Source organism: Eurytemora carolleeae, unplaced genomic scaffold (genome assembly GCF_000591075.1).
Source record: "Eurytemora carolleeae unplaced genomic scaffold, Eaff_2.0 scaffold1310, whole genome shotgun sequence".
Lineage (NCBI taxonomy): Eukaryota > Metazoa > Arthropoda > Copepoda > Calanoida > Temoridae > Eurytemora > Eurytemora carolleeae.
The window spans coordinates 2,331-20,936 of record NW_019397197.1 but is presented as its reverse complement, the minus strand read 5'-3'; the positions used below and the strand labels follow the sequence as shown (position 1 = coordinate 20,936).

The 18,606-nt window shown below is 30.7% G+C and overlaps 1 protein-coding gene and 1 long non-coding RNA gene across 5 annotated transcripts in view; both read left to right on the top strand.

Annotated features, from left to right (window-relative positions):
* Positions 1 to 9,601, top strand: part of LOC111712672 (somatostatin receptor type 2) — a 48,377-nt gene extending 38,776 nt beyond the window's left edge. For all 4 annotated transcript variants that reach the window (XM_023487356.1, XM_023487357.1, XM_023487354.1 and 1 more), the window contains exons 15-16: positions 8,211 to 8,297; positions 9,448 to 9,601. In XM_023487356.1, the coding sequence (XP_023343124.1) occupies positions 8,211 to 8,297; positions 9,448 to 9,553 (193 nt within the window). In that variant the 3' untranslated portion in view covers positions 9,554 to 9,601. The remainder of the gene's footprint in view (positions 1 to 8,210; positions 8,298 to 9,447) is intronic.
* A 4,770-nt stretch (positions 9,602 to 14,371) lies between these two features.
* Positions 14,372 to 15,696, top strand: LOC111712673 (uncharacterized). Its single transcript, XR_002767514.1, has 3 exons — positions 14,372 to 14,454; positions 14,758 to 14,906; positions 15,596 to 15,696. It is a non-coding gene; the product is annotated as an uncharacterized LOC111712673 (long non-coding RNA).
* Positions 15,697 to 18,606: the final 2,910 nt, after the last annotated feature.

Here is an 18,606-nt window from a genome sequence, read left to right as displayed (position 1 = left end):
TGAATTTAAGATTTTTATAACATCGATCCCCCCACCCCCTCAAAAAAGGTCAGGATATATCTTTTATCCCCCTTCCCGTTTCCCCCCTTCCTTCCCAATATTCCATCCGCCCTCTTCCTTGCTCTCCTTCCGATATAAAGATGATAGAATATATTATTGCTATTGTATAACAATAAAGATGATGATGATGGTATATCTATATATATATATATATATATACAGCCACAGGAGTAGAATACTTAACCTACTTAGATTCACGAAGGAGTGAGTAGGTTTATTTATTTATTTTATCAATGATCTAAGGATACATAGAGTACATTCTTAGCTCTAAGTTAGGATCATAAACTTGGAATTTATTTACTTTTATCAATGATCTAGAAATACATAGAGTTAGTTAGTTAGGATCATAAACTTGGAATTTATTTACTTTTATCAATGATCTAGAAATACATAGAGTTAGTTAGTTAGGATCATAAACTTGGAATTTATTTAATTTTATCAATGATCTAGAAATACATAGAGCTAGTTAGTTAGGATCATAAACTTGGAACTTTAGGGACCTTAGGGCTTACAAGTCCATATTTTGTATAATGGGTACAGTTCAAAGATAATATATATATAGATACGCTGGCAGGTAGAAATTTTGAGGTCTTGAGAAAAAGTGCAATCAGCACCATCTCTGTCGTACGCATGGCATTTTATCCTCTGGATTGTTGCTAATTTATCACTTTGTTTATGCGTGATAACACCAAATGCGTACTTTAGTATCAACAATGTATACTGCAAGGTGTACTTAATAAAACAAATTAATCAATGCAGATAAAACGGAGGTAGGAATTTGACTAGACAAAGTTTAAATGTAACTATATCACGTAATAGTACTACAACACATAGTAATACTAATTTTGTTTACAAATTACAAATTAAAGACAACCTTATTAAAACAGCTTATGACTTGAGGATTGTCAACCTGTATGAAAAAGTCCTCCCAAAAAAATGTTGCAATTTTTTTTGCCTTGTTTACTAGAATTCATGCATAAAAAACAGTAATTTTAAAAATTCTTTAAACCATCAACCCCAAGATCTTAATTGCATATTGTGGTACCAATTAAAAAATCTAATTTTATTTAAATATCTCATAAAAACCGTTTGATTAAATAGATATCACTTATTTAACAAATATAGAATAATTTCCAAAGGTTTGTTAATATTTCTGTTTGTCTACTATATCTTTACTAAGTACAACTTATCATAGCATAAACAAAACGCGTACTGTATGTTTGTGTTACCTAGAAATTTAATTTTATTGGTCAAAGGTCCCGATATATAGATAAGTAGACATAGAGACAAGTAGACATATAGACAAGTGCCATCCATTGATGGTTCCTTATTAAATATAAATGTTTATGACTGTGGTGTGAGTATTGCTGAATAGAAATATATAAGACACTAAATAGAAAAAAGAAAATATCCTCGACTAGACTTGAGGAATAATTTGATTATCAGGGTCTAGATGGAATACATCATTGTACAAGCTATGTATAATTTACACAAATATACATCCTTACGTACACTTTGATTTACATAAAAATATACAGGATCCAGCATAAATAGATTTTAAGACAATTAAAAATAAAACTGGTTCAAGTCAATTTTTGACAGTCCAATTAAAAAAGTTCTGATCTACACACCATAAATACATGACATAAATGATTAGAGCCAAAATTGTATGTAAGCAAAATTTGTTGACATTAACTTAATTTTTTAGGACATTTTGTAACATGTATTTTTATATCGTTCTTATTATTGCAAAGGACTCTGCTTTTAAAAGATTTAACTGGTAGTTTAAGGAAAGAGGGGAAACACATTTTTAGTAAAAACAGAAATTTCATTTTAATAATCTTAAATTATACATTATCAACAAAATTTTATCAAATCTAATATTCTGAATAATGAACTGAATATTAATAATATCTATTATAATATTCTGAATAATGAACTGAATATTAATAATACTATTCTAATATTCTGAATAATGAACTGAATATGAAAAATATCTATTCTAATATTCTGCATAATGACCTGAATTTTGAAAATAACTATTCTAATATTCTGTATAATGAATTGAATATTAAAAATATCTATTCTAATATTCTGTATCATGAATTGAATATTAAAATATCTATTCTAGTATTCTGTATCATGAATTGAATATTAAAATATCTATTCTAATATTCTGTATAATGAATTGAATATTAAAAATATCTATTCTAATATTCTGTATCATGAATTGAATATTAAAATATCTATTCTAGTATTCTGTATCATGAATTGAATATTAAAATATCTATTCTAATATTCTGTATAATGACTTTAATATTATATATAAATAATGTAATATTCTATCTAATGAATGAAAACATCTGTGAAGGTTGAAAGCCTATATCTTCTATAGGAAAACCTGGATTCTACTACAGCTACTGCCAATATATTTCTTCCTTTACTGGTCCACATATCTATAGAATATAGACCATACTTCGCAAACTTAAGAATCCATCATTTCTTGTAGAGATATCAAATCTCTACCTGATGTTTCAAAACAATAAAGGCACAGAGTGAGTGACCCTCCAAAAGTGTGACTTGGAAATTTAAGCCTTTAAAAACTTGTCAAAGTACTAATAAATATGCCCCATAAAATAGTTTTTAAGGTCCAAGGGATGAACAACTTTTATTTGGGGTCACACTGTGGCCCCTTAAAAGTGTAGCAATGAATTTTAAGCCCCTAAAACCTGTAAAAGTACTAAAAAACATGCCTCATGAAAGTGTCCAAGGGATAATCAAGATCTTTTGGGGTCACCCTGTAGTAGGTTTGTGAAGACTAGTTTTTGCTACAGTCGGCAGAATTTTGAAACACTCTGTCTAAACTTACACCTTATGCCAATATTTTTCTCTTATCCAGTTTCTTCATTCAATTTCTCTATATTATGTCCCAATATTGAAGAAGATTCTATTTACAAAAACTACTTCACAATCACAGCCCACCAATAAGATACTTTTCATAATTCTTTAGAAATAAGTTTTCTAAAGTTTCTAAAGTAAATATCATGATTTTTTATAGGTATATATTCACTCAGGTATATAGTCATACTAGCTAAAGTGCCCGGCGTCACCCGTGGAATTAAAAATAAATGTTTAACCTATGTTACCCCCGGGATACACATGGATTCCCTCAAAAAATGTCAGCTAATTTGGTCTAGCCTTTTGTCCAGCTATAGCTAGCTCCCTATAAATAAATGTATATAAATGAGCTTTACGTAGACTATTTTATGCATTTACCAGAACCAAATTTTTTGTTGCATATCTCTTGATTTTCATTTTAACAATGCACACTTTTGAATCTTACACAGGCTCTGCTTGTTCTCTTGATTTTAGATATACACAACTTCTCTGTTCTCTCATTGGTTGAACGCAAAAATACTTGGCTTCTGTTTGAGTTCCCACCTCAGTACATGCCTGACTTTACGACCTTGCTCAAGTCCAACTGGCCTTACACCCAACCAATTATGTCTGAGTTTTTGACCTGGGATTTCCTGAATCTATTTGCAGGGTTAGAGGGATTGTAGACTTATTTTGAAATAACCCTTCAATCTACATTTATAAAAGGGTAGCATATCAGATTTACTGATGAACCCTATTGAATAACTTTCTGATCAATGACAAATAAGATATTCTTATTTGATTAAATTTGATTATTTTCCATTGTGGTTTTCTGTAAAAGTGTTAAACCAAATGTGGATTTATACTGCAGGGACAAAGATAAAAATGTTGTCAAAATTTTATAATTTTCAAAAAGAAAACGAAAATGTCTTCCTTCTTACTTTAAAGGGTACCTTTGTGTATCAGACATGCTACTCTTTCGTTAAATGAGAGGTCAGTTTAAATTACGCAAACACGCCCTTTCAGCTGGGTGAATATATATGAGGCGGTTTGGATCTGGGTTTAATACTAACAATTGTTAAAGAAGTTCCGTGTTGATTGGTATTCTGTGTTTTTGCTTTCTTGATTACTCTTCATTAGAAACAGTCTGCAGTGAGCAATCATAGATGTACCTCAAGCTCAGTCTGTAATGAAAAAGGCCTATTATCTGTCCCCCTTCCCCTTTTGATATAATGCCATTAATTTCTCCATATCTAGTCCTCATCCTTTGACCTGCCCCTTCTGCTCCAAGTACTGGGTCAACTGCCCAAATTGACCATGTACACTTATAATAGTTAACTATTGTATGAACAAGTTTAATAAGTGCATGCTGAAGCAGGAACTGAGTGTAAAACCTGAAGAATTTTCTGAATGGGTATTCATAAAAAGGGGTTGAGAACATGAAGCAGTCCTTCCTAATAACATCTCGAGGGCTCACACTATTTTTTTAATTGAGTATGTTTCATTTTATCATTTTCAATAAATATTTAATAGTATTTAGTATCTTTTGTTGTGCTAGATGTAATAGTTGAGGTTTTCTTATCCCACTCTTTTGTATTGGATCCACTCTATTGTTGTATATTATACTCTGATTTAGTATTGTAGAATCATTAAATCCGAAAATAAGTTAGTGTTTAGAGAAGTGGGGTTTGTTATTAATTCTCCCTCCCCCTCCCCTCTAACTTTTAATCAATTCGAACCCCACCCCCAGTTATTTTTTTCTTGAGCTTGAAGATTTTTATTTATTATTTTATTAGCAAAATGATGAGTTTTATCAAAGAAGATAAATTGTTTTATCGGTTCTTTATATACAGCATTATACTTTATTGATGAAGTTTAAAGCTTTTATTATAAAATAGGAAAAAACGAATATAAGATATTAATAAAATAAAATAAATGAAATAAGTTAAAAATTGTGATGCAATATTAAATATATATGTTTGGAATACATTTATTACCTTAATTAAAAAATATACTCAAATTGTCTTTGTCACATTTTGAAGTGCTATTTTGATTCTAGTTTGAGATTTTATTTTGTTTTAATTATTATGACAAAGTGTTTGAATTTGATGTTACATATCTGCAAGGTAACATATTCATTAGCCCTGTTAAGGTTGGGGGTTTCTAAATCTATAAATAACCGGGGGGGGGGGAGTCCCATGACGCCCCCCCCCCATGAAAAAGGCCTTTGAGAATAGATATAGGGTTTAAATGCATGTTCATTGCCCAATTTTTCAAGACCAATTCATTGAAAAAGAAATTAGACTGATAACTTTAATAGTTTGGGAGCTGTTTCGGGTTAGGAAGAATTAAGTTATCAATTTTAACCCTAATATTCAAGGGAGTGATCCCCCCCCCCCCCCTAAGGAAGGGTAGATAAGCTGATGAGTATTATCAGTACAGAATAAAATATCAGGATTAATTCTAAAATGACAATAAATTTGAGAAAATCCGCGAATATTTTTATAGAAAATAAGGAATTAAAGAAAGTGCTGATTAAAAAATCAATTCTTTTGATTTCATCGATAATTTCTTTTAAGTAAACTATTTTTAGCAACAAAATAATAATCCTCTCTGCCAATCTGTTATGGCGAAAACTCAATTAACGTTTTTACGCTCAATTAGGAATTTAAACAACGTAAAAACATATTACTCATATCAAATTAAACCTAATATATTTTATTAGATAACTCCACACTGCAAACTGTACACCGAAGGGGGGAGGGGGTCCAAAAATCGTATAGTAGGAAATTACCAAAGCGTTCTTAAGGATATCATTACCAAAATCTCTAAATTCTCACGTGTTTTGAGTTTTATTTAAGTTGTACCTATTTATGTGATATCGACAACCATTATTCCAAGTTTATGAGTTATTTTTAGATACTAATGAAAACTTTTTATTATAAAAAAAACTATATGATTAATCAAATAATATTAAAATATGTTAATTTAGTCCCGAGTTTACGATATGAGTTATGGTCAAATATACTTTAGTACTTTAGTTCAGTAGCTACTGCTACGACAAGTTGTGAATTTGTATAACTCTCCAGTTGGATTTAACGCACAAATATAAAAAAAGAATTTATCTTTTTGTTCTTCTCACCAGCTCTTTAATATGAGGTGTTATGATTGAAAATAATAAGATTTCAATCTGACATGAAATTTACGTTAATTTGACGTGGAATCAGCTGAACTACCCCTCCTGCCGGTTATGACTTTACTTTTTTTTTTGTGTTACGCATACATATTTTCTTGTATTCAAGTAGGGAAGTAATCAGCCTTCACTACTATCCCAAGTGTTTTCTAAAGTGGCTCAAGTACTTATCCCAACCCATCCGGCTTCCCCCCCCTCTTAGCCTCAAATTGGTTACCCCCCCATCTTCTTTCTTCTTACCATTTTCTTGACCATGCCGTATTAGATATCTATTTGAGACTTTTAAGACGGATATTTTGAAGAAATATGTAGTGAAGAAATTGAAATGTAACTAACTCAAAGGAATTGAATTTTCGCCACAAACTCAGATTTTCTGACCCAATATCTTTGCAATCTAAAATCGAAAACATTAGGTATTTCAAACAATGAATTCTGTAAGATCAAATAATCTAATTTTGAAATATCAAAGATGTATACCACCAGGTTGCAAAGATATAGGGATTAGAAAATTTGAGCTTTTGACGAAAACTCAATTTCTTTTCTAATCTCTAAATCTTTTCGACAGAATTTGTAGTTTGTAATATCAAAGGTCTTCAACATTGGGTTGCAGAGATATAAGGATTTAATAATCAAAGTTTGTAGCAAAAATTAATTTCCTTTACGGTTCACTGCAGCTATATTGTGCAGTTATTATGTAGTAAATGCCTTACTCCTATAAACGCTTTTAAACACGTATCAAACCAGGTACAACTCAATCTAGGAACTCAAAGTCCACACGAATACCATAGCCAATATCAATCCGGATACAGCTCAGTCTGTATTCTCATGTATCTGTCTCACGAGATACAACTGAATCAGGAACTTAAGGTTCACACAAATACAATAGCCAATATCAATCCAGATACGTTTCAGTCTGCTTTCTCAAGTATCTGTCTCACAAGATACAACTCAATCAGGAACTCAACGTTCACATATATACCATAGCCAATATTAATCGGGATACAGCTCAGTCTGTATTCTCAGGTATCTGTCCTATAAGATACAACTCAATCAGGAACTCAAGGTTCACACCAATACCATAGTCAATATCAATTCATCGGGAAATGACTCAGTCTGTATTCTCAACGTAATTCCCAATCTATATCTATCTTTCAAGAAATTGATTCATGACGAGTCTTGTTCCCAAACCAAGGATTATTACTCTTACACCGTAATCAAAGCGGAATATTTTCAAACTGGTGTTTATTTAGATTTCTATAGTTACAGGTTAAGTTAATGAACATATTTACAAGTTTTGTATTGTTATATATACACGTGTAGTTAAGCTAATCACAATACAGGTTTGACGTAGTTAATCGCAATACAAGTTTTGCGTAGCTATTTACAAGTGCATTTGCATACAATGTACAACGAATTATATCTAGGTATGTTCAGGTTTACAAATATAGGGTTTGCTACGATATTTGCTACAATTATTCTATGAAAAATAGTTTTTCTAATTCATAGATTATATTTAACCTTCAGAACAAGTCGTCGTTATATTATCATCCTTTGTGGATAACCCTGTACACTGTACATTGTATAGTGTCAAGCGTACACCAATATACCCATTGATACTATACTATATCTAAGTGTTTTCTATTTTCATATGCATTAGTAATATAATTTTGGCAGAAACGGATTTCCGTTCATTACAGATCTGTGTGATGCACTTATACATATTTGCATTTTGGCATGTATGAAGCGCAATCAAATTAAGTACACTTTCCAAATAGGAATTCTATGATTTTTAGCGGAATGTAAAATCGTTGCGCGCAGCCTTATTTTCTAATCGTTATCAATATGTTCGCTTTAATACCGTTAATAAAACGCCAAAACTTTCTTATACATTTCCTTTTTTAACCCAAAAGTTACACTTATTTCGGAAAGTGTAATTTTTAAATTATTATTTACACTCTGCTCTATATTTTATATTTTATCAATTTATAATTAATTGTTAATCAATTTAACATTATTATCAATTTTTTAAAACCAAGAATTTGATTTTTGAAACAATAAAACTTAAAGTTAAAATCTGCAGGTTTACAGCTGTACCCCCTGGACAGGAGTCAGGAGATGAGGAGAGAGGAGGGGGAGATATGTCCACAGGAGTCACCCTCACCTCTAGGTAATCTTATGTACAGGAGTCACTCTCACCTCCAGGTAATCGTATGTACAGGAGTCACTTCACCTCTAGGTAATCTTATAAACAGGAGTTACTCTCACCTCTAGGTAATATTATGTACAGGAGTTACTCTCACCTCTAGGTAATCTTATGTACAGGAGTTACTCTCACCTCTAGGTAATCTTATGTACAGGAGTTGCTCTCACCCCTAGGTAATATTATGTACAGGAGTTAATCTCACCTCTAGGTAATCTTATGTACAGGAGTTACTCTTACCTCTAGGTAATATTATGTACAGGAGTTACTCTCACCTCTAGGTAATCTATGTACAGGAGTTACTCTCACCTCTAGGTAATCTTATGTACAGGAGTTACTCTCACCTCTAGGTAATCTTATGTACAGGAGTCACTCTCACTTCCAGGTAATCTTATAAACAGGAGTTACTCTCACCTCTAGGTAATTTTATGTACACGAGTTGCTCTCACCTCTAGGTAATCTTATGTACAGGAGTTACTCCCACCTAATAGAAATCTCTAACGTTCATATACTAAAGATTATTATTTTTTGAATATTTTGTGAATAATGTAAAAGAACCAATTTCTTTCATCATGAAAGTATCAAACAAAAGTTTTAAAGGGACTGTACGCGTAATTTTATGTTACCCTTTATGCAAAGATAGCAATGCCTATGGCTTTCTTTGTAGCATAGACAAAATTCTGTTGATTTGAAATTTAAATAAAACTTGAAGTTTGTTAAACTTCTATTGGTTGAAATGTGAAGTTTGTGAATAGAGTTGTTTTGAAATTAAATAAAACTTGAAGTTTTATTTTTTATTGATTTAATTGTGAAGCTTGTGAATAGAGTTGATTTAAAATAAAATAAAACTTGAAGTTTGCTAAACTTCTATTGGTTTAAATATGAAGTTTGTGAATAGAGTTGATTTAAAATAAAATAAAACTTGAAGTTTGTTAAACTTCTATTGGTTTAAATGTGAAGTTTGTGAATAGAGTTGAATTTAAATTAAATAAAACTTGAAGTTTGTTAAACTTCTATTGGTTTAAATGTGAAGTTCGTGAATAAAGTTGATTTGAAATTAATCAAAACTTGAAGTTTATTAAACTTCTATAAAACAGTTTATAGATAAATATTTCAGAGCTTCTAAATTCAACGGGAGTTCTAGTTCTGCTGTAGGGTCGGATAAACCACAGATTATGACAACTGTGTTTAATGGAAACCTTGCTCCGCCAACCATCATGTAAACAATAAACTATAACAAAACCTACACCAGGTCTATCAAAAAAAAAAAATGTTTGAAGTAAAAAATAGAAAGAAAAAAATATAAAAACGGTTATTTTTATTACATTGCAAAACCACTTGTAATCTCAGACGGTTTTGAATACAAATTTTGGAATGATGATAAGAAAATTTCATTGTTTATGATAGTGTTATTGAAGGAACTTTAGTCTGTTATCTGCACTTTTCTACCTTAAATGCACTTTATGTTTAACAACTTGTCTTTGATGTGAAGTTCTTTGTTGAATTTTAAATTAGTAAATACAAGAAATAGCGATCTCAAAGTACAGTGCAGTGAAATTCATTCTTATAAACTTTTAGTTCATATATGTATCGTTCGTACATGAACTTGTACATGTCGTGTACATGTATCTGTACATATCTTGTTATAAATGTCTTGTACAAAAATAAGCAGCTAGCTTTGCAAAACTAAAATAAATGTGTTAAGAATTATTACGAAAAATTATAAAATATAGATTTAAAGCTTTGTTTTTAAAGCATTGAATAATGCACTATCGGATTTTTTTTGCTTACAGAAATGTATTGTTGGTTGTTATTGAGCGGTATATTTCAGCAAAAAAATCCATTTATTGAATGAAATTTTCTCATTTATTTGAAAAATCAGATCAAACCATAGTTAAAACTTGGATCATTTCATAAAATGATGTTTATCTATATCAGTGTGTTATTCCAAAAATTAGTTTTTATAAATAGTGAGAAAAAAAATCTGTAAATGTATTTGTGTTTGTTGTTCTTGTGTTTACATATTGCATATAAAAATACAAAAACTGTTTTAAACTTAAACACAATATATATACACATTATAATTCATTTTTATCATAAAAGGCTTGCATGCATTGAAATTTGCAATTCCCTTTTAAACTTTTGATCAACAAGCCATAATTGGAAGATATTGGATGTAGAAATAAGAAACATTCTTGCGTTTAAAAAATTGTACAAAATTAGCCAAAGATATTTATCAAATAATGTATATTTTGAATCTAAAATAACTAAATGTTTATATTTAATCATTATATTTGTAAAATAGATGGATTTTATAATTTTATTCATGAAAGGATAGAGTCTAGAGAGTTATTATGCTAATCCTTTATCATGCACTCTAGTGATCAACTTGTCATATATTCTGTTTTCAGTTTTCAAAAAAACTTTATCTTTTCAAAACAAACGTTTTATTTTTTCAACAATTATATTTTCTTTTTTTAACGCACATTTTCTTTTTCCTACAATTATTTACTTTTTCTACCAATCTTTTTCTTTTTCCAACTAACATTTTCTTTTTCAACTAACATTTACTTTCTGTAACAAACATTTTCTTTTTCCAACAAACATTTTCTTTTTCCAACAAACATTTTCTTTTTCCAACAAACATTTTCTTTTTTCAACAAACATTATCTTTTTCCAACAACCACTTTCTTATTCAAAAACTTTTTATTTTTCCAACAAACATCACACTTTTCCATTTCTCATAATTTTAAACTGATACCCAGAAAACTTTCTTCACTTCTATACCTTGCTTTTTACTTTCAACCCATTACCTTAAAATTTTAAATGTCCCTTAGCCTCAAATAGTTTCTAATCGATATTCTCTTTTCCACATTTCCCTCTATATTCCTCTATTTCCCTCTAATTCCCTCTATTTCCCTCTATTTCCCTCTATTTCCCTCTATTTCCCTCTATATCCCTCTATTTCCCTCTATTCTATATCCCTCTATTTCCCTCTATTTCCCTCTATTTCCCTCTATTTCCCTCTATTTCCCTCTATTTCTCTCTATTTCCCTCTAAATCCCTCTATTTCCCTCTTTTTTTTCAGGATTTCATTTGTTTCCCCCAAATATTTCCGTCTCTTTCACATTTTTCTCTTTTTCTCGTTCTTCCATATAATATTCTTTTCCTCATGCCATATCTTTATTCTCTTTCAAAGTTTTCCGTTTAGCCCCCCCCCTTACAATGCCTTATTTGCCAGCACTAATGAATTTATTTTTTAACAAAGTGTCCCCATTTTCTTTAATATTCCATCTTTCCATTATGTATTCTGATAATGGATATTTATTTAATCTATTATGTTGGTCTAAGTATATTTTGTATTCTCAAGTTATTCTCTCAAATGGAAATGTTGGTCTTTCAGCGCACATTCATTCAATACTAAAATTTCTGCAATGGCTTCCATAAAATAAATTAAACATGTTTTACATTTCAAACAATTGACAAAATATCAATGTTGGCTGGCTCAAAATCTTTCTACGATTAAGATGACCAGAGCTGAAAACTTAAGATTGTGATATCCTTAATCCATATTGGTTAATAAATCTTGAGATTAATAATAAAAGGAGAACAATCATTATTTAATCTTGAGATTAAGAAAAAGAGTGGATCAAGCATTAGTCCCGATATCCACCAATCAAAAGTTCCCAGCTCTGTTTTATTTTCTGTTTACTAAGAAACAAATACATTATTTAATATTTTTGTATATGTATAATGTTGTATACCTAAGATATTTCAAACTACGAATTCTGTTACAAATAATAAGTTTGAAATATCAAAAGTTTACACTAAACTATCAGATTGCAAAGACTCAATTCCTTTGATAAACCATCATGATTTCAAAATGTAAATTTTTCTTTTTAAAATTTTTAAAAAGAAAAAAAAACAATATTCTGCCTATATGAAATATGTATGAGCAACAGCAAAACCAATCACAAGATGCAATACAAGGATCTAGCTGCACAAGTTTTCTTATACATTTTTACCAAGGTATTAATGCAAGGAAAGTTAATTGCGTTTGCGTATACTCTGCATACATATTGAAACCAGATCTCTCTAGGCGGACTTTGAAAACAAGAATAGACACATTTCGTTTAGTATCCGAGGAGGTTAAAAGCATTTAATTTTGATAATTTTAAAAATTCACATAATAGTTTCCTATGACCAGAATATTTCATAGATTCCCCTGTCGTCAGACTGTGACATCCGTCTTGTGTTTACTTTTCCCCCCAAAGACTGCAGTACACTGCAGTACAAAAAATGTGTACACCTCTAAAAAACTTTCCTTGCATTAGTACCTTGCATTTTACTAGAAAAGATTTCAAAACTGAAAAATAAATTTTAATATAGAAAATTTAGTTGAGTGCAGGAAACTACATTCTAAAACCAGGCCAAGGCCTCATTAGGAGATTTCCTGCAGGGTTATACAGGGTGTCCCAAAGAACAATGCACAAAAACTGAAAGGTTTTACAGGGTGTCCTATCAAACAGTATACACAAAAACCTGCACAGTTCTACAAGGGGGCACATAAATGTTAACAAAAACCTTCAAACTTATGTGTGTGTCATTAAAAAATAGACATAAATGTGTAATAGTTTCAGTACACAAACCCCATCACGCGTTCTACAGGGTGTCCCATTAAATTTGAGAGGAAAACCTGCACACTCCCACTGCTATAGGGTGTCCCATAAAACAATGAAAACAATCTTAAGCAGGCTTTAACGGGTTTTCAATCAAACAAAAAACGAGTGTGCAGAAAAAAATGTTTAAATGATGAGGAAGAAATTATTAAAAAATGTTTAAATGATGAGGAAGAAATTATACATTTAAAATCAATATTATTTCAAGAGAAACATAATCCTTGCCTTATCAAAAAACTATGAACAAATCCCATTAATTTCGAATTACATACAGTGCAATAAAAGGAATTTATTCATTTCCATGAAAAGCAGCCTAGAGTGTAAAGAGAAATGTAAATTAGCAAGAAATTAATTCCTAGAATTTGAATTGGACAAAATAGTTTTAGTTTCCTGACACCAGAATTAAGAAGTAGAGAGAAGTAGTTGAGCCCCGAACAGGCTAGACTTTTTGCCCTAGCACTCTCATTTTTAACACTATCGCCGTAAAATATGTTTTTTTACTGCATAGGGTTGGGTAGAGGGCGGTAAAAAGTCCGGTCCGTGCAGTAAAAAAAATCTAAAATAGCCAATAACTTTTCTGTGATGAAAGCTACAGATATAAAAACTACATTTTTGAAGAGCCCTTGAAACATGGATGTAGCAACATCTTTAATCTTAACAAACGGGTCATTGGAAAAATCAATTGATAAAAATCCTATTTTTAATGATCTTTAACTTTAACAACAAAATTAATAACTCTTATTTTGGTTCCTTTGTTTCTTTTCTGAAATTGTTGAATAAACAAAAATTATTGCATTCTAATTTCAAGGTTTCATTGAAGTTTAATTTCTTTAGAATTTTAAAATCTGTCAAGAATAAACTTCGAGCTAGCAAGTGAAATTAGTAAACTTAAAATGGACTCTCGATGTAAATTTCCAATGACTCCATTAAAAGAGATAACTTTTTTGTCTCATGCAATCAAAATTCTCAATTTTACATGTTTTAAAGATTTAAAGCAAAATATCGAAAGACGGAAGACTAAAAAGAGGTAATGGGGGGCCAGGACCCAAGGGGTCGGTGGGGAGGATTGAGGGATGAGGTTAGGTTAGTCCTAGGGGGCGGGGTGTTTCAACTTATAGCCTAATCATAGTTCACATATTATTTAAGAGAACTCTAAAATAGTAAATTTTTCCCTGAGAACAGATTTTTAACTTTAAAGGAAACTGTAAAACACTATATTTGGTACTTTAGGGTGTATTTATGTGTTACATAAAAGACTTTGAATTTGGTACACGACAGTCTTAATATTTTGTACATATATGATGGTTAATATTTGGTACATGAGAGTGTTAATATTTGGTACATTTTTATGCATTCCTTATTTATGTTTGTTTACAAATATTAATTGTTGATGAATGGAAATGTAAACAGACACGTCAGTTGTGTTGTGAATCCGGAGCTTAGAGGTCGGTATAAACATGTTTACTTTTTTTATTCTTGGTGTGAAAATGAGCCTTAAACTTTAATGAGCCAAAACATGTTTCACCTGAAAAGTCTTAAAATGTTGTTATCTCTGATTAGAATCTTTATTTCTATCTTTGTGGATTGTCGGAGATAATTGAGATTTAAAGCATTTGATCCTCTTAAATAGAATTCTTGGAATCTTTATTTCTTGTTTTCCTTAAATTTAACATTTTTAATAATTTGTATGAGCTAGGTACAGTTTTAAGAATTACGTTTTTACTTAATTTAATGATTTTTATATTTAGCGACAAACGAAACGAAACGAAACGAAACGAAACGAGACGAAACGAAACGAAACTTGAGCTGAAGGACGGGACATTCTAATTTGGAGCCTGCCCTTTAATTGCATCTTTATTGCAAGTTCATCTCTTCATCTGTGGTTCTGCCCGGAAAAGTAAGCATAAACCTTTATTTAAGTTTACTTGAAATTACCCTTTTTTTGGAAGTTTCCGCAACCCATGAAATTTGCCTTTTCGTAAGTTTCTGCAACTCAATTCTTTTGCAACTAATGAAATTTGCCTTCTTGGAAGTTTCAGCAATTCATTCCATTTCGCAACGTTTGCCACATTTTGCAACGTTATTGCAACTTTTATAGCGATATCTTTAATTTTTGCAACGTTATTTCAACCCGTCTTATTTATTGCAACTTTCTTACATTGCAATTATTGGCAAAATGCTTTAAGGTTCGCCAATTTTATTCATTGCATTTATTATGCAAAAGTTTTACCATGCAATTTATTACATGGTTTTAATTTGAGAGATACAGTGGTCTTCATAATTACCAAGTTTTTTCTCGAAAAGTATTACTTTTAAAAGTACAGTGGTCCTCATAATTATCGAGTCACTAGTGCATTAGTCAATGCTAATAAAATGTTTAAATATCCATAATAATTTATTGATTAGCACCATTATTGCATTCCAATTAAATCAAAGAGTTTAGTTTGGTTATACCATGGTTTAAGCTTTAAACTTATGAATTATAAGCTTAACTTTAGCTTCTTTACAGCTGTGACTATTGAACCTTTTATGGGACCCTTATGGCTGTAAACTTTTAAATGCTTGTTTAACCTAACTTCTGTTTAGTTCGGAAGAGTCTTGCGAATCTATCAGTGCCACAGAGCTCTCTATTTTCAAGAGTGGAACTTATTTATTTGTATTTAAAGTAATAAATTATTGTTCAGTTATTCTTGTTTCATTTTAAAACCACATATACAGAATCACTTTAAATTTCCTGCTACTGCAGACAGGGTATTATTTTTCTGCAACAAGATTGTAGAATGAATACATATAATTTGTATATGAGATTATAAACTGAATGCATATATATAGTATATGAAATTTTGAGCTGAATCCTAAATCTTGATGATACATATAAACTAGGTGTTCTATCTTTTATGCATAAATACTTTTATGAAAACCTTCCAGCTTCCTTCCAAGACATGTTTAATTCTTTAGCTGAACCAAATAGAACAAAATCATATAAACTTGAGCGAGTTCTCTTTAAAACCCTAGAAAGTTTTCCCTCTGCCTTATTTCCAAAAATATGGAATTCTATTGAATTAGAGCTTTAAGAAACTAAATCTGCAAAATCGTTCAAAAGAAAAGTCGCCAAGATCTATTTAGATAGTTATGCAAATTATATCTGTAAAAAAAAAACTGTATCATGTGGATAAACTTAGTCTTTACTATCTTCTTCACCCTGTAGTTCATAAACATGATTCTAATAACTTATGTTACCTTCTGTTCCAACCCTTACGCTGAGTATCCTCCCTTTTCTTTATACTCCCTCACCTCCTCCTTACCTTTTACCTGATTTATTATCATTCTTATGTTTAAAATGTACAATGTACATTGTTTTTATCTGCAATTCTCATTCGTTTATAGTGGGCCAACCAATTAAAACAACCTTCTCTGGTTAGGCGGGTTCAAACTACATAGTAAATTGTGATTTTTTATTTGTATTATCTCGTGCTTTGTAGTTGAATAAAAATATGAAATGAAATATGAATGCAATGCTTTTATTAATGTCAATCCGGACACAATTTATCTGTACCATGATGCTTTACTATCAATGTAAATCCGGACACAATTTATCTGAACCATGATGCTTTACTATCAATATCAATCCGGACTCAATTTATCTTTACCATGATGCTTCACTTTCAATATCAATCCGGACACAATTTATCTGTACCATGATGCTTTACTATCAATATCAATCCGGACACAATTTATCTGTACCATGATGCTTTACTATCAATGTCAATCCGGACACAATTTATCTGAACCAATGCTTTACTATCAACGTCAATCCGGACACAATTTATCTGAACCAATGCTTTACTATCAATGTCAATCCGGACACAATTTATCTGAACCAATGCTTCACTTTCAATGTCAATCCGGGAACAATTTATCTTTACCAGTTCCAAACCTATATCCATCTTTCAAGAAGGTGATTCAGGACGCTTCTTGTTCGCTAACCAAGAAGTAATTACTCTCACACCGTAATCAAGCAATGTATTTTGGGTTTTATCTTACAAGTTTTACGATGTTATGTACAAGCGTTGTTAAGCTAATCACAATACAGGTTTGACATTTGTTATTTACAGACGTATCTAGGTTAGGTTAATCGCAATACAAGTATTGCTTAGCTATTTAAAAGTGCATTTAGATTCACAGAAAATGTACGTAATATATCTAGGTATGTTCAGGTTTACAAATCTATGGTTGGTCGCGATATTTATTACATGTAGTATATGAGATTGTGAAGTGAATGTGTTTACTTGGTACATAAGATTGTGAAGTGAATCAATATACTTGGTACATAAAAATTGTGAACTTAATGTATACTCGGTACATGAAATTGTGAGCTTAATGTATACTTGGTACATGACATTTTGAACTTAATGTATACTTGGTACATGACATTTTGAACTTCATGCATACTCCATGGTACATGAAGTTGTGAGCTTAATGTATACTTGGTACATGAAATTGTGAACTTGATGTATACTTGGTACAACAAATTTTGAACTTTATGTATACTTGGTATATGAAGCTGTGAACTTAATGTATACTTGGTACATGAAATTGTGAACTTAATGTATACTTGGTACATGAAGTTGTTAACTTAATGTATACTTGGTACATGAAATTTTGAACTTAATGTATACTTGGTACATGAAATTGTGAACTTGATGTGTACTTGGTACATGGGATTTTAAATTAAAGTGAATGCATAAATGGTACATGATGATGAAAGAAACTCAACTGAGAAAGTTGTAAAGGCATCAGCCCAGCAGTCAGCCTTTCACAGTTTTTATTCACAAAATTAAATTAAATAAATCATTTTTTCAAATATGAATATTTTTTTTTACAATTTCTAGAAATTGTTCTCAATACTGTAAAAATCACGATGGTGTAGATTGTTATTATATGAATTATGATGTAAATTATGATTTTGAAAATATTAATTTCTAGGTTTTGATTTTATAGATTGTAGTTAAAAGCATTGTGTGCGTGCGTATTCTGATTTAGTGTATAGAGTTCAGATTGTGTAAAATCAAATTGTGTGAATTGAATTTTTTTATTATACAAATCATAGATTAATAAGTTTAACTTGTGTAAAGCAATGAATATAACAGGAGCTCCCATTAAATAAAATGTACTGAAATTCTGGGAAGAACGTAAATACACATAGGGCTTTCCAAGGATAAACTTTGTTTATATTTATCCCAGTAACTGCAGTACATATATCTCCCAGTAACTACAGTACATATTTCTCCAAGTAACTGCAGTACATATTTCTCCCAGTAACTAGTACATATTTCTCCCAGTAACTGCAGTACATATTTCTCCCAGTAACTACAGTACATATATCTCCCAGTAACTGCAGGACATATTTCTCCCAGTAACTGCAGTACATATTTCTCCCAGTAACAACAGTACATTTTTCTCCCAGTAACTGCAGTACATATTTCTCCCAGTAACTACAGTACATATTTCTCCCAGTAACTGCAGTACATATTTCTCCCAGTAACTATAGTACATATTTCTCCCAGTAACTGCAGTACATATATCTTACAGTAACT